This window comes from Chelon labrosus, assembly GCF_963514085.1.
Source record: "Chelon labrosus genome assembly, chromosome: 20".
NCBI classification, from domain to species: Eukaryota; Metazoa; Chordata; class Actinopteri; order Mugiliformes; family Mugilidae; genus Chelon; species Chelon labrosus.
In genome coordinates, this window is record NC_140353.1 from 22,286,196 (window position 1) to 22,307,285 (window position 21,090).

At 41.9% G+C, this 21,090-nt stretch overlaps 1 protein-coding gene across 3 annotated transcripts; it reads right to left on the reverse strand.

Annotated features, from left to right (window-relative positions):
- Window positions 1-5: 5 nt before the first annotated feature.
- rab3gap2 (RAB3 GTPase activating protein subunit 2 (non-catalytic)) lies at window positions 6-19,600 on the reverse strand. Of its 3 annotated transcripts, XM_084569170.1 has the most exons (36): window positions 18,958-19,600; window positions 16,888-17,003; window positions 14,960-15,051; window positions 14,706-14,823; window positions 14,541-14,622; window positions 13,886-13,933; window positions 13,724-13,799; window positions 13,494-13,595; window positions 13,076-13,175; window positions 12,496-12,594; window positions 12,140-12,288; window positions 11,851-11,930; window positions 11,408-11,500; window positions 11,145-11,284; window positions 10,011-10,206; window positions 9,687-9,830; window positions 8,431-8,513; window positions 8,267-8,331; window positions 6,499-6,589; window positions 6,243-6,364; window positions 5,927-6,140; window positions 5,360-5,457; window positions 4,782-4,890; window positions 4,525-4,685; window positions 4,208-4,382; window positions 3,779-3,958; window positions 3,450-3,556; window positions 3,253-3,319; window positions 2,967-3,037; window positions 2,827-2,862; window positions 2,637-2,711; window positions 2,002-2,217; window positions 1,485-1,574; window positions 1,165-1,389; window positions 845-1,009; window positions 6-629 (listed from the first exon to the last, which is right to left on the reverse strand). In XM_084569170.1, the coding sequence occupies exons 2-36, from the start codon at window positions 16,994-16,996 to the stop codon at window positions 477-479; spliced, it is 4,131 nt and encodes a 1,376-aa protein (XP_084425296.1). In that variant the 5' UTR covers window positions 16,997-17,003; window positions 18,958-19,600; the 3' UTR covers window positions 6-476. The 3 variants fall into 3 exon arrangements, with proteins under 3 accessions (XP_084425296.1, XP_084425297.1, XP_084425295.1); XM_084569171.1 differs by lacking the exon at window positions 18,958-19,600 and having other exon boundaries at window positions 5,927-6,137; window positions 16,888-17,375; XM_084569169.1 differs by lacking the exon at window positions 18,958-19,600 and having other exon boundaries at window positions 16,888-17,375.
- Window positions 19,601-21,090: the final 1,490 nt, after the last annotated feature.

The following is a 21,090-nucleotide window of genomic DNA, read 5'->3' on the forward strand; positions in this document are numbered from 1 at the left end:
AGTACTGTCTGCATATATAAATAAAAAATAAGGTCCATATTTCTTTATGGCACATCTCTTGACTGCAGGAAAAGGGTAGGAGAAACAGAAATCTGATATGGCACACAGGACATTTTAAAGTCGAACTGAAGGAAAATGAGAGTGAAGAGACACGATCCATTCCTTAATAACACCTCATAAACAAACCCTGACAATACTCTTCAATAACACAAATACTTAATATATGTTACATGCACAAAATATAATGGATTAAAAAAGGTTAAAAGCCTGTTATATCCACTCTATTTTACACTGCTGTCTACAATTGAAGTGTGAGGACGAATTAATCAATATTACATGAGTGGAAAAACGTAACCTCTGTGACGATGCTGAAAGAAACTATTTCTCTCTCACAAATGCTGCATATGCTGGGGGAGGTGTCTTTCTGCAGTGTCCCTGAAACCTCCCTCTGCCTCCATCAGTCTTCGGCACAAAGGTCAGTTCTCATCGGTGAGGACCTCCACGGCTTCCAGAAGGTGCAGGGCCAGGCTGTACTGCGCGTGGTTTTCTGGCAGGATTTCAATCAGACGGCCGACCAGCCGGCTGGTCTGGGACAAAGGGACCAGAGGACACCGTAGCTCACTGGGGTCCTGCGGCACACAAACCACATTCCAAATTTAAGCAAGTCAGTTTAAGGTCATTTTAGGACCTATGGAGAGAAACATCTCCATAGGTCCTAAAACTTCCACCCTGTAGAATCTTCCTGTCTATTTTTTTTTCTTAAAATGATACAAATCCCGAATGCCTATCAGCTTTTCTAGCTCAGGTATTACATTAGAAGTCAGTGCAGTGCAGGTTTTCTCACCATAGCTTTCAGCCATGTGCAGAGGGTTGGGGGCAGACGGGCCAGCAGCTCCATGGCAGCTTGTGTCTGGCTCTGGCTGTGAAGGAGTGAGTAGCTCAGTCTCTGACCTGTCAGAACCAAGAGCTGCGAGCCAAGCACATCCTTATCTTCCACTTCTAACATCACCTAGCGGGTAAGACAACAAAGCACATGGATGTCACCAGCAACAAATGTTGTATCATTAAGAAATATCAAATTGATGGGGTTTTAATGATGTGGCGCCACATTCAACAAGGAAGTACTGCTTGTGACTCTAAAGTGAGCCCTGTCATTTCCTGTACCTCCTCTGCCCGGAGGTCCAGGCCTTGGTTGTAGAGCTCACAGACAAGGTGTCGTCGCAGGATGTCTGGGTTGACCTGCAGCAGGGAGCCCAGGTCCAGACACAGCGAGGGCCACCAGTCGGCCTTGGGTCCACTGGAAGGCAGAGGAGTGGACCCAGCGGCAGACACTGAGCTGGAAGGATCATCTATGGCCTGCACCCAGCCAGTCAGCACCCGAAGGAGGAACTGAGACCATGGAGAGAGAGAAAGAGAGATATATGAGGTGACACATTTTGTGCATACTTTTCTTCTCGTTTTCTCCATTGAATTCCACCTCTCACCTCTTGTCGAAGCGAGACCAGGCCTGGGTCCATGTCTCCACTGGGCATCAGCTGGATGGTTGTCAGATCTCTGAAGAAAGCATTCTTACCCTACAAAATAAAAACATTGGTAACACTAAACACAAATATATATACCGTAGAGTAGCTCCTCAAATATTGACCAAGGCCTTTATTTACTTCAACTGCACAGGGTAAAATACCTTTTTAACTCCCTTGTATTACAGACAAGCCCTTAAATGTACAGCATTATGATGTGCGGACAAACATTACACTCCCTGTAATATTTCAAATTACAAGCCATACTTCACAGATGTTTGATCTCAGTCTTAGTCCTACAAAACTGTGATGAGATGAATGAAGTGTTATACAACCTGTTATACAAGACCCAGGGACCCAGTTTTTCATAGACTACTGTTTTCATTCAATGAAATACAGTATTTCAGAGGACAAAGGTGTCCATCCACAGTTAACATTCGTATTTGTGTGTGTGTGTCTGTTTATAGGCCCATCCTCTCACCTTGCTGTCAAACAGGCTGAGTGGTTTGACCCTGAGACTGAAGGTCATGGCAGCATGAAGCAGGGAGGCTAACAGGCAGTGGTGTTGGACCAGGGGGTAGTGGACACCTTTCTGCTCCAGGGCAAGTTCAGCTATAGACGCAGGGCCCTCTGCTCCACTCCATGCCTCCTCCACAGAGGGCTCTGGAGCAGGAACCTCCTCCACTGCAGAGTCCGCCTGCATGAAAAAGAAACCAGAGACCCAGTGAGGAGACAGGGCTGTTTGAAATGCATATCAAGTATAGGTGCTTAGTGGTTTTAGTAATAGTTGTAACTATTCCTCATACATTTGTAATATATTGGTAGCAATAGTTGTAATACTAACAGCACAAAACAAACACATCAAAACTTTATAAGACTGTATAACTGCTGCTCTCATGCATCTTAGCTTAAAGCTAGCTAGCAAGCTTAAAATCCCTTTGCGATGTATTCAACGCTGCTTTCCTTTTTGTGTCTGCTGCGTTTCAAAGTCCATGCTTTGTGCTGGATTTATGTGAGGCATCCATCATTCTCCATGCTTTATTCTGCAAACACTTTACTTACATAGTAATTTAAAAAAGACAAAGGGCAGTGATTCTTAACCAATACTCCAGTCACCTCCATGAGGATCTGCAGCAGCTGGATGCAGCCGCCCAGGAAAGACGTCATGGCTTTGTCTCCCATCCCAACGTCCTGCGCACAGATACATGTGTCTTTGTCATATGCAGCTCAATATGTTCATGGCAACACTTTGAAACTGAAGTGGTATCATATTTAATCTAGAATTTGTACTTAAGCACATTCTTACCCGTCGACATAAACGGTCTTTGGGAGCTTTCCCCACCTGGGAAAACAAAGGGTAGGTATTTAATATAAAAAGCCTCAGACTCACCAAACCCCTCCCACAGATCCACAGCCCTGCTGTAATACTATGTGTGCTTGCTTTACCTTCTCCACGAGGAAAGCTGCGGCTGAGAAACGCTTGACAATGAAAGTACTCCACATCATTGTAGAAATACCTGCGAGAATTGAATAAACAAAGGGATTTACAAGGTAATATAGAAGACACTGACAGCACTACTGGTAGTATAGTGCAGTATCAGTTGGTTTTTCATGCATGCCTAAAGAAAATGACAACTCTTCCTCTACATCATAGACAGAAACAATATTATTGGACTGATAAAACACATAAAAACATATGCAAGTATGTAACAAAGTCACAAACAGCTCTTACCTAGTTGAATATGAGGACTGGAGACCAACTTCAAATGTTCCACAGACCAGCACAAATATTGACCCTCCTATGAAGAGAAGCAGGTGTAATTTCAGATTTAAGAGTAAGGTTGATGAGTTCCTTGAATAAAATAAAATAGGTTTTTATTTTGTACATATATTATATATATGTGTGTGTATGTCTGTGTGTATATAAACCTCTGGGTCTTTGTTCCACTGCACCACGTACTCCCAGCAGCAGTGTGCGAAGAGCAGGTCAGGTGAAAGGGAGTGTGGGAACCGCTGGCATACCGCCACCAACAGCTCTGGGAAACACAAGACGGGGTCAGACATGGATGGAACTTCAGGGTAGAAACTGCTCCCATCAAACAATCTGATAATAATACACTGAATCCTACATGTATCAACACAGGTTATTTATTAACTTTGTATGTCCTTTATGTGACAATTAATATATTATTTAATATAATAATTGATGTATGAATATGCCAAAATTTCATCAATGTCTGATATCTTCTAGACCCCACCTGCTGTCCTGTCTGTGTCCTCTTGGGTTTTCTGCTTCACCTCATTCTTTTCTCCCTCTTCTTTATGCTCTACTTCGTCCTCTGCATCTTTATTTTCTGTCCTCTGGAGAATTTCCTTCAGTCGCTCTGGGGATAAGTTTTGCCTGAACACCCACTTGGAGACGCTATCGGCAATACCACCTTAACAGACACAAAACCATATAAATAGAAGTTAATGTGATTTAAGTGACCACAACCGTGCTACGGAAGTGGGCAAAGTGAGACGAGAAAGAAGTTAAGAAAAGAAACTAAATGAAAGCACAAGGCAGTGGATAATTACAAATTATGCTACACAAGATTACAAAAAATTATGAAAGAAAAAAAAAAAGTAACAACAGAGATATTAGATGGCCTAAAAACTTCCTGAGCATATTCTTAATTACAGCATACCTGTGCCTCCCTCCAGCAGGGTCTTGATTGAGCACTGAACTGTAGCGCCCCCTGCTGCTCCCTGAGGAGGAGGCACCAACAGGAGTGTCTGCAGCACCAACACATCCTCCAGCTGGCGAACACACACAAGCCACTGCTCCAGCTCCAGCGACACTGTCTCCCACTCTGACTGCAACTGTTACACGGAAAAACATCAAGCCAGTAAGTGACTTTAACGACTAAAATTCCTAGTACCGGGAAATTGCTATAGGGCTGGTTGACTTTAAAGGGGCTGCTTCCCTATTGTTGCCCAATGAGGGTACATGAAACTTCTCTACCTTGCTGTCGGCCCGGCTTGTGATGCAAGCTTTAACAGCGCGGTGAGCCACTAAGGCAGCCAGCAGAGCCGCTGCAGCATTGTGGGATTGGATACATGTACTGCGTACTTGCTGCCACCAGGGGGAGATAGACTGCGTGTCCCATGACTCTTCAACTGCACCTGATGAGAGGAAGAAAAAGTGGTCCCGCTGCATTGTAACCAAAACCAGAGTGACACATGGAAAAAGGACAGCACGCACTGAACAAGAACACATACCTTTCATGTTGCCAAGAGCAACAAGTAGTGTGTGTAGGTTTTTAACCATTTCTGCTGGTTTCTGTAGCACGTCCTTTTCTCTTTGTAACCACACGCTGAACAACAAAGACTGACAGAAGAGAAACAGAAATGGAAGGTGTAAACATTTAATAGTGAGAAAAATCAATCCTAAAAAACTGAAGGAAATGCAAAGTTGCTCATTATCAGACATTATCCTTTCTATCCGATATTCATGTGGGATGGAAGTGAACTTTCCAAACCAATAACTACTGACCAGCGTAACCACCTGAATCTAATGCCATCTGGACTCAACAACAGCTTGAGTCCAGAGTCAGTGCTGAACATGGTGCCAATTGTGTCAACACTGTTTCATGTCACAATGCCGAATCAGTCGACCTAATGGAGTGGACGGATTCAGAAATCAGCAATGAATGTCATCATTATATTTGTTTAGTTACTGGTCACACTTTAGCTGTCTCAGTTATTTTTCTCCTCCTGACACTGAACACTTCCAGTAGAACAGCCTCATTCTGATCCCTTCTGAACCCAATCATTCAGTTCTTTTTCCTTTATCTTACCAGTAGTTGCTGTGGACTGATGCCAGCCTGTTGTAGCGCATCACAGACTTTATGGATGGGGCTTTTTCCACACAGACAGCCCCAGAACATAAAGTTTCCTGCAAAAGATACACAAGAGCAGTCCTCAGTCTGGACGCGTGCAGTGTTCTCACCGTATGTCTGAAGGCATTGATATTTCTGTGCATTAGAAGAATTGCTGTAATTGCAATTTGTTTGTAATTTGTTTAAATCATTTACACCACAAGTCTGGGGCAAACTCTAACACATCTACACTTGCATGTGGAAAACATCACACAATCTGCCCTCTTGTGGGTGACGTGACCTGGTTAGTTGGTGCACCAACATTTCACACCAACATGGTTTCATGTTGGTGTGAAATGTTTTGTGGTTTGAGTCTGAAAGTTTGCACAGCATTAACATTTCACAGTATGAGCATACAATATTTGATGGTCACACTTAAATAAAAAAAACAAAATGATTTGATGGAACATGCTGACATTTACAAAATACTACATGTGGTGCAAATACTTTGTGATGTTTGTATGTTTTGAATTTATCTGGCCATACCTAGCTGGTTCCATTCCGTTTCAGATCTGCAGATAACCTTCAACTCCCCTTCTTCTGTGCACTCAATCTGGGACAGGAAACCTTGGGCAGGCAGGGGTAAGTCGGGGGAGTCCTGGGCAAAGGAAACACTAGGTCTTGTGGAGAGCTGGGCATAGCGTTGCAAAGTGGGTCCAACACGGGACAACTCATCCTCAATGCCTTCAAGGGAGTCCTGCTGGGTGGAGAAAACATGTAAAATAAATATGGTAGAGTTATGAGGAATAGCGATGAGTTTTTAGATGATCAAACATAAAGATGCCTTGCAGTGTCCTCGCACATTTTCAGAGCAGGCCTCAATATCTGCAGCAGAGTGCAGCTCCTGGATGTCTGTGTAGAGCTGAAGCAGTTTGAGCTGTGAAGAGCAGAGCTGGAGTAATGTAGCGTCCACTTGCTCTGGGTCTGTAGAGCAGACAAAAAAAAAAAAACACAAGCTTTTAGCAATTAATCTTTGGCAAGCAGTTCTTGACCATTTCAGTTAAATTATATATCTTTAAAAAATCTCAAGACTATCTTCCAAGCAACTTGTACTTTACCTTGTTGCTTCAGTGTGTCATTTAAGGCACATGTGATGTTAGTAAGACAAGAGACCGGAGCATTCTTGTTTGAAAGCAGAGACTCCAAAGCCTAAAAAGAAATGCAGAGACTTAAAATTGTGTCTGCCGAGCACACATTTACAGTGGCTTGCAAAAGTATTCACACTGCTTGAACTTTTCCACATTTTGTCACATTACGACCACAAACATAAATAGATTTTGTTGGAATTTTATGTGAAAGACCAACACAATGCGGCACACAATTGTGAAGTACAAAGAAAATTATACATGATTTTATTTTTTTTTTACAAATAAAAAACTGAAAAGTGCGGCGTGCAAAAGTGTTCAGCCCCCCCCGAGTCAATACTTTGTGGAACCGCCTTTTGCTGCAGTTACAGCTGCAAGTCTTTTGAGGTATGTCTCTACCAGCCTTGCACATCTAGAGACTGCAAATTTTTTCATTCATTCTTCTTTGCAAAACACCTCAGTCAGCTCAGTCAGATTAGATGGAGAGCGTTTGTGAACGGCTGTTTTCAGGTTTTGCTACAGATTCTCGATTGGACTTAGGTCTGGACTTTGACTGGGCCATTCCAATACATGAATATGTTTTGTTTTAGACCATTCCATTGTTGCCCTGGCTTTATGTTTAGGGTCGTTGTCCTCCTGAAAGGTGAACCTCCACCCCACTCTCAAGTCTTTTGCAGACTCCAACAGGTTTTCTTCCAAGATTGCTCTGTATTTGGCTCCATCCATCTTCCCATCAACTCTGACTATCTTCCCTGTTCCTGGCGAAGAGAAGCACCCCCAGAACATGATGCTGCCACCACCATGTTTGACAGGGGGGGATGGTGTGTTCAGAGTGATGTGCAGTTTTAGTTTTCCAGATGTTTGCTGTGTCCCCCACATAGCTTCTGGGAAACTGCAAACGGCACTTCTTGTGGTTTTCTTTTAACAATGGCTTTCTTCTTGCCACTCTTCCGTAAGGGCCAGATTTGTGCAGTGCACGACCAATAGTTGTCCTGTGGACAGATTCCCCCACCTGAGCTGTGGACCTCTGCAGTTCGTCCAGAGGCACCATGGGCCTCTTGGCTGCATCTCTGATCAATTCTCTCCTTGTTCAGCCTGTAAGTTTAGGTGGACAGCTGTGTCTTGGTAGATTTGCAGTTGTGCCATACTCTTTACATTTCTGGATGATGGATTGAACAGTGCTCCATGAGATGTTCAAAGCTTGGGAAACCTTTTTCATAGCCTATCCCTGCTTTAAACTTCTCCGCACCTTTATCCCTGACCTGTCTGGTGTGTTCCTTGGACTTCATGACGCTGTTTGCTCCCCAATATTCTCATACCAAACCTCTGAGGCCGTCACAGAACAGCTGTGTTTGTACTGAGATTAGATTACACCCAGGTAGACTCTGTTTAGTCATTAGGTCAACATTCGATCATTCAGCAATCATCATGTGACTTCTGAAGGCAATTGGTTGCACTCAGAGAAAAGGGGGCTGAATACTTTTGCACACCGCACTTTTCAGGTTTTTTTTTATTTGTAAAAAAATTTTTAAAATCACGTAAAATTTTCTTTGTACTTCACAATTGTGTGCCACTCTGTGTCAGTCTTTCTCATAAAATTCCAATAAAATATATTCATGTTTGTGGTCGTAATGTAACAAAATGTGGAAAAGTTCAAGGGGTATGAATACTTTTGCAAGCCACTGTATGTGTTGAACACATCAGAGTGTAATGGGAAATTTATTCTAATCTTTGATCATACCTGCTTCTTTATGGCAGGGTGTTTGATATCCAACAGGATACTTCTGGCTTCGTTCTCCAAAACATCTGAGACAATAAACAAATACAAAAAACACAGACTTAAATCTCACTCATTTTCTACACATACTGCAACATATCAGGTGAGCTCCCACTCGAGTCGCTTACCAGGCTCCACTTCTCTGCTTCTGAGTAGAGCAGTCAGTCTCTTTACCAGGTGCATGTCTTTGGCTCGCTCACTTTTCTTGTCACTGAAACAGAGAAGACCCAGAAAGATGCAGCTCGAGTCAGTCTCTAGTAGCTTCATATTATGTCATGCATCAGCCTCAAATTAGTGTTTGAACATAATTTTTCATTTTTAAACAAGATAATAATACGAAGCATTTTGTAGTGAGGTTAAAAACTGTTATTATGCCATTCATTTAGTCTCCTTAGCATTTATTATCATGATCTTAATAAAGCTTTATCCCTGCTCAGAGGCAGGCAAGTGCAGTCTTGACCAGTTTTCATGGTGAAAATAAAAACACTGATACAATGTATCAAGGTCTAATATACAGATTTCAAGATCAGAAGGCATTCAGGTAAGAAAAAGTAGTGAGAGACTGCACAAGTTTATATGGAGACCCAACTTATTGAGAGATTTTGTCTCAACAAAGGTTCAGGGTGTGTGCTGGATGCAGGACGTGGTGATGACACAGTGGCAAGAGTCTGCCCATGACTCATGCATCTTGAGGGAAAGTGCGCTGAGTGTCTCTGGCATAATGCCTTGTGACAGATTGCAAAATTCAATAAATGTTCTTGTTTATTTCATTTTAGTTTCTTTAGCCTGGCAATAATTTTTAATCTAGTTCTTGGGGCAAGGTTAGATTAAGATGAGGTAAGTAACCACAACACGACAGTTGTGGTAAATACACAACAACCAAGCGAACCAATCATAGCTCTTGCGCTCTGCATCACCATGGCGCATACTTACATTTCTGCACACTGTCTGCGTAGGGGTCTGCGTTGTCACTATAGCTTCTGCGTCAACTTAACATAGAAGTCTGAACCACCTATTAGTGTGGACGTGCATCTTCTACATGCCTAGAAGTAGCTGAGCCTAACGTTTACGCACAACTTTTGCAGGTAGTGCAACTAGCCCTTTGAGTTTAAGACATGCTGGGTAGCTTACATGCCACTAAGAAAGTGCTAACGATAAGTGCTCTCCAGACAGTCTTGAATAAATAATGTATGTGTCTAGCTGAGGTATCCAAGAGTCACTCAATTTGTTATTCCTACATACAGGAACCAACACCAACGGAAAGTACCCCCTGCACCCACCAACATCTGCAAGCAACCCTAAAGGGAAAAAGTCCCTCAAAAATTAAAGGCATTTGTACTAAAATATTTTAGATTTAGTCTCTTTTCTGTTTGTCTGCACCAACCTGAGGGCCAGGTGGAAGGGTATGTTCACTGTCCTCAGTGCTCCTGTGGTGGGATCCAGCAGACACACCTGCTGGGTATGGAGCTGCCAGCCCTGACTAGTCACACTGTTCACGCCCATCAGCCGGTAGCCAGCATATAGTAACCTGGAGGAGCATGCACACACCAAATGATACAGTATGGTACATTTATTTCATTGTTTACTATTGTTAATTATTCCCCAGTTTATATATCATTGACTATATGACAGCATGTGCTTATGTAGCCAACCAAGTATGAAGCATGTGGTGCCGATGAACAGTAAGACACCACTGCACCGTGCATACCTGCAGTGTTTTCCCACAGTGAAAGCACCAACTCGAGGCCCCTGCTGCATCGCCCACACCTCCAGGATTCCCCTGCGGGGGGCGTAGATGACTAGGAAGAGAGCATGGCGTCTGGGGAGAGAAGACGACGGAGAGGACTCTCGACCTCCACGCTCCTCTGGAATCTGAAGCCAACCAAGCTGGGCGTCTCTGTAACCTGAATGAGAGTAACATTTTTTGGTATACTGAACATTAAGAGTGTATATACATACACATACACTGCTCAAAAAAATTAAAGGAACACACATCAAATCTAAATGGTAAAGAAACAAACAATCATGCTGGATATCTGTACTGATATGGACGATATGGATAATGACAATTAGTAGCCTACAGAGGGCTGAACTCAAAGACACCCCATTTTGCTGTAATGTCATAGCAGCAACTCAAAATGGTACTCCACAGTTTTTATGGTGGGGCCGGGAGGTCATTTTGTACGGCTCTAGCAGTGTTCGTCCTGTTCCTCCTTGCACAAAGGAGCAGATGATGAGTTGAGGACCTTCTATGTCCAGCTCTCCTAGAGTAACTGCCTGTCTCCTGGAATCTCCTCCATGCTCTTGAGACTGTGCTGGGAGCTGCAGCAAACCTTCTGGCAATGGCAGTATTGATGTGCCATCTTGGAAGAGTTGGACTGCCTGGGAAACCTCTGTAGGATCCAGGTACCGCCTCATGCTACCAGTAGTGACACTGACCCTAGCCAAAGGCAAAACTAGTGAAAAACAGCCAGAAAAGATGAGGAGGGAAAAAATGGCAGTGGCCTCCACCTGTAAAACCATTCCTGTTTTGCGGGTCATCTCATTGTTGTCCCTCTAGCGGACTTGTTTCATTAACACCAAAGCAGCAGAAACTGAGCAGCTGAAACAACCCCCCTCCATCCCAGAGGTTTAACTGACTTGATGCTACTGCATGACTTGATATCACAACCAATAGTCAAGAAGGAATCAAGGAAAGAGATGGGAATACAAGATGGAATGATTAATAGAAGATGAAAAGCTTTACCTTCCTTTGCACTGTATAGTTCCTGAGAAAAATTTCTTTACAAAACACAATGTTTTCTTCTAAGTCCTTGTTCTTTTCTCTGCCCTGTCACCTTACCTTTCCACATACGGATGGCAATGCCCCGGGCCAAGTCCAGCAATGTGACGCGACCAAAATCATCTGTCACTCCAGCCAGTGTGTTGCATGGGGACAGACAGATAGTCTCGCCATGGCGCCGAGAGTCTGGGAGACCAAATCTAGAACACACAAGTCGGGTTTAGAAACAAGAGAAGGACATATCCAAACTTCAGGTTGTCAATATCAATAGGGCACAATAGGGGACTGGTGCTGCATGTGTACTGTGATATCACGACTGGTACCTGATCCCTAAGGGGGTGGCAGGCTCCACCTTGGGCTTCTGTTTCTGAACAGTCTCCTCTTCAGTCTTGTTCTTGTTCCATCCTAACCACCCACTGAGAGTGAACAATGAAAGACAATGAAAAACAAACAGAGAAAAGGTGAGCAACAAAAACATAAGGTAGTGAAGTCATAGAGTTGAGTATAATGAGAAAACTGGTCCATCTCCAAAGTGGGAATTGAGCACAGAGCAGGCTGTAATTTAGATTATGGATTGAGCTGCTTTGTGCTGTTACAGCAGCAGAGGATGGTCAACAGAGCATTCTCCAAGGGTGGGCCTGAATTATTATGTGCATGTAGGAACATAGACTGGACAACCACATTTGTCTATTTACTGTTGGTCTTAATATAATAGATTATTCTTATTTATACACAAAGTGTACTTTACACACACAAACACACATACCTGGCCGCACTGAAGAGAGCTGAAGTGAGCTTACTGGCCACAGCAAGAGCCACATGAGACAGAAGAGGCTGGGAACTTCCCTAAAGATAGACAGACACACAATGAAAAGCTGAAATTACAGTTAAAGTAGTTCCTTTGCAAACTTGGGTCCTGTACTGTACTTTGTAAATCATTCGTGTAGGTGCATAATACTTAATGATTAACATACTGTAAATGTACAAACATGCTGCCTTTACCATCATTCAAACTGGGAATAAATAGATGCCCTTCATCTCTCTTACACACTCACCTCTACAGCATAGTAAAAGCCTGTATATGGCCCAGCTCCTACAGTGACATACTGGCTCATGGCCGGGGGGCTTCCCTTGACTGAAGCATTGAACCCCCCGAGGATAGATGCGTTCTTCATTTGGTCAAACACACACAGAGTCATAATACCTAAAAGCAGGAGAGATTTCATGAACAAAGTCATTCAAATGAAATGACAGAATCACTTCTAGAACTTGCCTTTTTATCCTTGCATACATAATAAAAAGGTTGCTTGGTGCGGTTATTGTTTTGTCAGTAAGCTTGCAATATAGTGAAAAGTCAAAAGGTTGCTATGTCACACAAAAATCATATGTCATTTCTGAAATAGTCTCTTACCAACACTGCTGTGGTCCGCAATTGTGTCCATGTCCTGCAGACCCCACTTCTTATAGGCCAGAGGAGGAGGAGGGATCGCATCACTACCAGCTGCTGCAGCTGTGTGGAAGAGTGGAAAGAGAGTAGATGATGTGACAAACAACAGCTTTGACAAAGAATCTGATCAGGAGGTGCATTGTCTGTTTCTTGCTTTTAGCTTGCATAGTAGCCCCCCTTGAATGTGGCTCACTTAAAACTATAGCAACTTGCCTAGACTGCCTTAGGCCACAAAGCATATTAGATACAGTAAGAGCACACAAAAACATTGAGCATTACTAGACGCTCAAATGCTGATGAAGCTTGGCAACTAACCTCTAAAGGCTATATATATGTTTCTTAGTACCTGAATGCCTTGTGGCAAACACTATCCACACAGACAGCAAGTGAAAAACACACCTACAGTTAACACACTGCAACAATACTGTAACAGTTCCTACAAGAGCATGTTACTGAAATGCTCTTCTAATGAAAGCACACAACATAAATCCATTCTGGTCCATGCTGACACACAAATACACACAGATGCACAAAGTAGCATTACCTCTTGCCACCTGGTTCCTGCAGGCTCGCAAAGATTGAAAGAGACTGAAGCCATCTATAGTGACCAGAGCAGCAGGGTAGAGGATACTCAGCTCCTCATGCTGCAGTAGAGGAAATTCAATATTAATACATATGCTGAAGAAAACTTAAGACTATGCACAGTGTTCCCATGAACAAGCATTATTATCTCTGTCCAATCATAATAATCATACAGTTTAAGGATTTGTTTCCATTTGGGGAAATCCTGATTCAGTTTTTAATCAACATTAAAACTCGATCACAGTAGAATGTCTGTAATTGTATTCTCATTACAAACTCAGCAATAAAGCCAGTTTCCAAAAGATTCAATTATTTTTTCCATTTCAATTTTAACATACTTTTCCTAGAAGGTTATGACAGGTGTCTGAGATGCGCATTACCTGCTCAGTTACACCAGGATGGCGAGGGATCTCATAAGTACGACACTTGAGCCTCAATACAGGGTCCTCGTGCAGCAGCTGGGCCAGGAGCAGAACCCCACTCTGAAGACACACAATCGATATGACATTAAATACAGTAATGTCATTTCTATTTATATATAGACCATACTGATGGTTTGAATCCTGCTGAGCATTCAAAAAGTGCAGGATACAATGGATTATGGAGGTACCTCTGTATAGAAGCGGACATAGCCTGATGTGAAACCAACAACCACACATGTCCAGTCAGGCCGCCCGGTGGAGCTCCTATATACACGCAAAAAAAATACAGATATATTGTTATTAATGCTTCCTCAGACATGTCTTTTATTTCATGTAGAGGTAACTCTTACCTCTTTTGGCTTGCCAAGGGGATACAGATGGTGCTGCCCACACACTCTCTGAAGAGAAGGACAAACAAAAAGTAGAATGTAAAGTCTATGAGTTTACTCTTACATTATCTCATATTTAGTTTCTCCACTCCTATCAACTTCCTATACAGCTTTCTGTCATGCAGTTATTCATATTTATCCCTCACCCTTTGCATTCCAGTATAGTGTTATTTCCCTTTAAAATGTTTGCATGGTGCTGTTTGTAAGAATAAATGTTAGTCTCATAAGGGATGTGCCATTCTTGTCCATCACATGTAACCGTTAGAAAGGCATCAGTCCACTGCCAAATCCATTGTGCGGCAGGACAACAGCACAACAGACATTCATAATAACAATATGCAGTGACTATAAGAACAAGGAGTCCCGTAGCTGACCCCAAAATATCCTTGATCTCAACTCCATGGAGTGAGTCTGCGATTACGTGAAGAGAAAGTAGACACTAAGACATCCAGAACCAACATGCTCGATACACAGAGCAACTCATCTTCCAAAAACCTTAACATGTTCTGAATAAATGCATCTAGGGCAATTGGTGCCGTGCATTGTTAACACATCATCAATATTTCTGTCCTCTTTTCAGCATTTTCATTTCATCTCATTTCTAGTTTTCTCTCACCCTTCTTCAGTGCTGAGAGTTCCAGACCAGGACACAGCCAGAGTCATCTCCTCTCTGCCATTGTCATCTGTACGCCACTTAGCTGTAAAAAACCATGAACATCAACAAACATACAAAACTCCTCTGAGACGGAGACACGTGTGTGTGTGTGTTTGCATATCTGACCTGAGAGAAAGGCTGCCCTCTGTTCACGTGCCACCACTAGCAGGTCGGAGCACGGTGAGAGAGACACAACACAATCCTGCAGCCAGGGTCCACTTTGCCCTGTGGTCTCTTCCTCCACCTACAGAGCAAAGAAGGAAGAGATCTTTGTATATACAGTACAAAGACATAGACACCTATAGCTGAAGTTGAAATGCAAAAAAAAAAAGACAATTTCAGGATAATATACAAAAAAAAACAAAAAAAAACAGACAGACCTCTGTGGCAGGAGTGGATCCCTCTTCTTTATTTTCGCCATTATCCCATGCTGACTCCCAGTCAGAGGTGTCCCAAGACAGCTCATTATCTCCTGGAAAAGACCAAACAGGAAAAAAATGCTTTAGTTTTGGAATGCAGGAAGACAGATGTGCTTCTGCAGTGGTTGGGAAATTCTCACACGTTCTTTGCCTAAATCTTGGTTCCCTGCAGATCATATTACAATATGAAGTGTAGATGAGAAAATTCAAGCTTAAGCGTTAATATGACCAGGCCCACCCAGAGAGATTATTCAGATCGGTAGAGATCAAAGTGACTGGTTTACTCATTATACTGTACAGGGGTTTTAAATTCTGAATTGGATAAATGGGAGAGCTACAGGCGGATGACGAATACAATACATTAACACGAGGATGCAAATGTCACCCCAGCTAACCATAAAAACTAATTTAGAGAGGACAACTGGGGAATGGCTGAAGAAGCTTTTGCTACAGGGAAATAATCTAAAAATATTCATGAGTGGGTGGAAGACAAAGTGACAGCCCAAACATCAAAATCCAGGTCACAATCCCGCTGCCAGGGACATTTACAATGTATCATGTTTCGCTGCAGTGTGTGGGACCGTCAATGTCACTGAGCTAAAAGACATTCTGTATCTGCACATGTCAAGTCTTTTTTTTTTTTTTTAATAATCAGCGATATTTGGGTTTTTCCTCAGAGCAAACAAATACAAGTATGGCAACAAATACACATCCATAGCTTTTGCACAAAAAACATCTTCCACTCTGTTATGAATAATCCATTTTCTTAATGGCCTCTTGCCCGATGACAGCTGGGATAGGCTCCAGCCCCCCTGTGACCCTTCACAGGACAAGCTACAGAAGATGAATGAATAAATTAATGACAGTCCTAGTTGATAGGTCACTTTCTCCATAAGTTTCATCATTTCTAGCCATGTTCCACCTCATACCATTTTCTTGTTATTGCCCTGTTGCTCACAATCAGTAATGCCCTTAAACATCTGTCCTTATCAATAACACAGTCCTTTATATGTCCTAGATACATCTTTTTTTAATTCCTTAGGTATTGCACAGCAAAAATACAAAAATATCCTTAGTTATTGCATGTACATTATCCCAAAATGGTTGTAGTTAATGTCCTTCCCAAAACTCTTCTTCTCTATTCCCACATGGTCACCAACATGCATATTGTGAATTAGATTGCTTCCTGTTCATTTGAGTGTGGAGTCTGAGTGCAACAAGTGCTCTGTGTCTGTCCCCCATGGTTGTGCATCCTGCAGTGTTGTGTTCAGGTGCTTCATGTGAGATGACTCATAGCAAAAGGACAGGGAGGCTGCTCCTCCTCCTCCTCCTTCTCGCCCCTCTCTGCATCCTGCTGATGTTACAGAGCAGATGAAGCTCCATCCATCATGCACTTTACGTTAGAGACTACTATTAAAGCAATAAAGCCAAACATATTTGATGGTAGTTTACCGTGATTATTTAACATCAAATGTGTTACAAAGCTAAGGCCTCAAGAAACCGCTATTTCGACACTATTAGGATGTATTTTAAGTAGGCTTTACCTCACTCGAGTATAACACACTCCATTAAAAACTCCTAATATCACTGGGGGCATGGTTACTCTCTGTAATTCACGACATTTAATTTCCTCAATTGATAGCAAACATTTATGGATGTGGATAAGTACATAGCTAACTTTCAGACTATTCCTGCAACCCAGAGACATCTAGTTCTAACCTTATTTAGTAATATGCATCGTCCTGTGGTTAGTTAGTAATTGTTCTGTTTGACATGCTATTACGAATAGCTATTTGCAAAGGTAGCTATGGCTTTAGTTTACATAGTTCTATCTATTAGCATGCTACAAGTATACGTCTGCCTTTACCATTTAATGCAGGTAACGTTACCTGTTTGGTTCTTCTCCTCGACTGGCTCGTTGTTTCGGGTCTGGAACAAGAAGTCCCGGACCGTTTTGAGCTCTTGGAGCCTACAAAACTCCAATAAGCTGCAGGACATCACTCCCCTGTCCCGTCAGGACCAAACAAGACGGAATTAGTCAGTTAGCCTCCTTGCTAACAGTCCAGTTGTGGAAAATCTACGTAGCTTTGCAAACTGAGTCGGTTTCCCCGTCCTATTATCGTGGTAACTTTATGACAACCTATTCAAAAAGACGATATTTATTGCTCGTCTTAGACGGCACCCTAAAAAAATATTAATAACTGTCTGGTACTCTGAGTTTTCTCGAAATTGGCAGTTCCCACCCGTGCAATCCTAATGTGTTGATGACACATCGTTAGCATAATAACACTGGTGTGCTTCCGGGTTAGAGCTGCGTCGAAAGTTTCAAAATAAAAGCGTAAGGGACGATTGTTTCCAAAAGTTAACTAAAGCAGTGTGACAATGATATAGTTATTTTGATAGATAGCAAATTAAATCAACATTAAAGTGCAAGAGAATGCAATTGATGTTTGAAAAATAAAGTGCATTGGTGAGTCTTTTTCACCAGAGGGCGGAAGAGGGACATTTTGAAGTGGTTCGTTGGCTCTTGAGCCTCGCCATCCTCTTAGCTCTGACATATGTTTTTCCACTAATGTCCCACTTTTATTTCCCGTGGACACACCAGAACATAATGGTATATTTTTAGTTTGTAGTTTTGTGTGCAGGTGTTGTTATACAGATGGTCTGTCTGTGCTGGAAAGTCAAATATGAATCATCCTCTAGACTTAGACTTTGTATTGTCACTGAGAGCTATACACCAGCAGTGCACAATTGAATGAAATTACGTTGCACTGACCAACAGCAGCTATACACAGGCTGAATATTGAAATATATATATATATTTGCAGGTATGTGTGTAAAAGCTGTTCTGGACACTTATTGCACATTGTTTCTGTCCATCTGGGGGTGTTATTTTGAGTTCAAGAGTCTGAGGGCTTGTGGGATGAAGCTGTTACAGTTACCTCGTTGTTCTGCTCCAGATGCTGCAAAACCTCTTCCCAGGGGCTGGCAGGGACATGGTGGGGGCGGATGGGGTCTTTGATTATGTTGCGAGCTTTGGACAGTGTGTTTTGTTTTTTTTGCAAGCGATTTTTCTATGGTTGTGACCTACAGAAATTTGCATTTTTATGTATTAGGATATTATTGTTTAATTACGATTTTGCCTATTGCATGTGTGCAACACGGGTGTTAATGCAAGTCACTGCAGTGGGAAGAAATCTATTTTTTTTTTCCAGAGCAACTGATTCCATCAACTAATTAAACTATGTAGTCCGGCAGTGTTTAGACTGCTGGCCTATCACTGCATATCCGTGTCTTGCTTTTTTCTTTCTCCTACAGTCTGTTTGTGTATTTTATGTGTTTTGAGTCATGGTTGCTTAGAAAAGATGATGTGTATGCTAGATGCATGAATGTAAGTGCCAAAAGTTTGTCATTTGCAGTAAGAAAAATTTACTTTATTTACAAAGAGTTGTAAGTGACAACCGAATAAGCTTAAGAGAGATTGTTGTGCAATCCTACTTAGTGGTTGAATTGGTACCAAACAGGTCATGCTCAAAACTGTCCTGCTGCCTTACCATGGAGATCCACTTCAGAACTTTACTTTATGGTATAAAATGTTCAATGCAAATGTTTTAAATATCAAAACACTGAGTTCTTTTAAAGCAGATTATAGAACATCTGGTCCTCAGAGTATCTTGTTGGTGGGTTCTTGTGAGGTCAAAGTTCAATGTTACTACTTTCCTTCCTGGGAAAATAAGGCCTGTGGTCAACATGGCCAGCTGTTAGTAGCATTGTTGAACGCTGCTCCTTGTCTTTTTTTCCCATCCTTTCATACACGTTCTTTAAAAAGAAATGGGCAATCTGCCAGTGTCCTTCTTACGTCTTCATTAACAATCCCACCCTGCTCTCACATCCAAAACAGACGCTTATTTAAACATACAGTATAGTGGATGCACGCATGAACACACATACAAACTCACCTCTGGGGGGTGCCCAAAAGTTTCCGATCCGGAAGGCTGGACACAGAAACTCAGGAAACAATTGGGTGTCAGAGAGGTCCTTGGGCTCGTCGCGTTTCCCCGTCCTGGGCCACTGCTTATTGAACTGTTGTTGTGTTGGCTGTTTTACAGGCCACAGAAACAAGTCTCCATCTGGTTCCCCCTCTTCCTTTGTTGACAAGGAATTGAGCTGGCATCATTCTGTCTCAGGATGGCTGTGCTGTTTATACACAAAGAGATATGGCATTGATTTATTCATACACACTGAGCTTTAGTCACCGTCATAAGACCTTGGTTTTTTTGTTTTGCTGGTTTTTAGACAAAGATGTGATGCAATTCGGGCTTTAAGAAAATCCCTTCAGGTAGCAAGTAAGAAACAATGACAAACTACATAAATGTGATTAGGTTACTGTGTGTTGTGGCTTAAAGTGTTTGCAAACAGTCTTGAATGGCACCTTGCTGTAATCTCTTCACAAGTACACTCCACATCTAGGAAACACAAACTTTGGAGGAAGTAGTGCAGTGTGAAAGAAGGAGGCCGCTACTCTGGCTGGTTTCTGAACTCAGGGCTTGCATAATCTCACTCTCCAAATGAATAGAACAGGGACATGCACCCACACAGTCTGAAAGCCTTGCAGGTCACTAGGGGTGAAACGCCTTATATTTTATACTTACAGGAGAAAAAGATTAAAGTTGAGTTAAGAAAAATTAGGATCATACAAACTTATTAAAAAAAGTGGAAGCATTTTGGACTATTCTCTCATAAAAATGCAAAATAATGTGTTAGTTTTGCCTAATGGTTGCTGGCTACATTATGCCATTCAACATGTCCGTGTAAAATTTCAGTAGGCCATCACACCAGGGGCAAATTTTCCACTGTGCTTCTACTGTACATCAAGTGTAGGTCACATTTTTTGCATTCTTATATGCAAACATTGTTAATTTGACCTAATAATAACTAGCTTACTGGGACTTTTGAGAATACTACGTAATGCTGTAGTCCATAACTGCATACTACAGAAGGTAAAACATTCTTTGAAGATAGCTCTAATCTTATGCTAAGACCTACTAAAAAGTAGCTTCTTTAATAAGTGAATAAGTTTTATTGTGTGTTACATAGTTCAATATCATCTAATGAATAGCTGGAGAGAAGACAGTAATATAGATCCAAAGGTCAAACAGTTTATTCTGACAAATAAAATCTGTTCTCCGAGCTCTGCAATCAAACTTTCCAGGTGTTCAATAATAAAAAAAAAAAATGTAACCTGTGTTACCTCATATATTATGTTTTCAGCAAAATGATACAATGAAGTCTCTATGATCGGGACAGGGGCCAACAAGCTAAAAGGAGGCATATTATCTTTGAAGAGAAGCGTCTCTTGATCTCTAACCCTGATCTAATCTCACTGGAAAAAACCCAGACCAGTGCTGACGCTGTGGTAAAAAGTGAGAAGTGTAAGTGCTGTGAAATTGAAGACACAAGGCTCTCTGATCCTCTTTTATTGCAAAATGAGCAAGAAGGCATAAACAGACACTAAACAAGTCTATATACTGTTGCTCCCTTTCTGAGCTGAACAACAGGCAGCATTGCTCACAGAGTTAGTGAAACCAAGCCTGACAACCAATGCCAATTTTATCTTCTTTTAGAGTGCAATTATTTTGACGACGAGAAGGATATTCATAGGCTCATGTGCTTTTAATGATGAGAATAGCCTAACATGCTCCCTTGGCCACATTTGCACTGTGACCTTGGGAACGTACTGCACGCTAAGTACCTCCTGTTAACTATGGCCCCAATAAACAACATAATATGCAATTAAAAAAAAAACAAAAAAAAAAACATGTTGCTCTTACACAGTTGACTCTGATTTCTCTATGGTTCATATTGTCTTTTGACGAGTTAAGGGACTGGAGTTGAGGCTTTTTTTAGTTAATTCAATATTGCCACAGAGGGGGCAGCATTTATTTATTTTTCCAGTTTTTAGCTTTTAAATCTGTCGTTGTGATTAAAGGCTCTGAAGGCCTATTTTGTCAATCAGCATCCTACTAGGAGGTGGCATGGTGAATGAAAATAAATTGAGTAGTTCTGGATATTTCATTTAAAGGGGTTCTGCA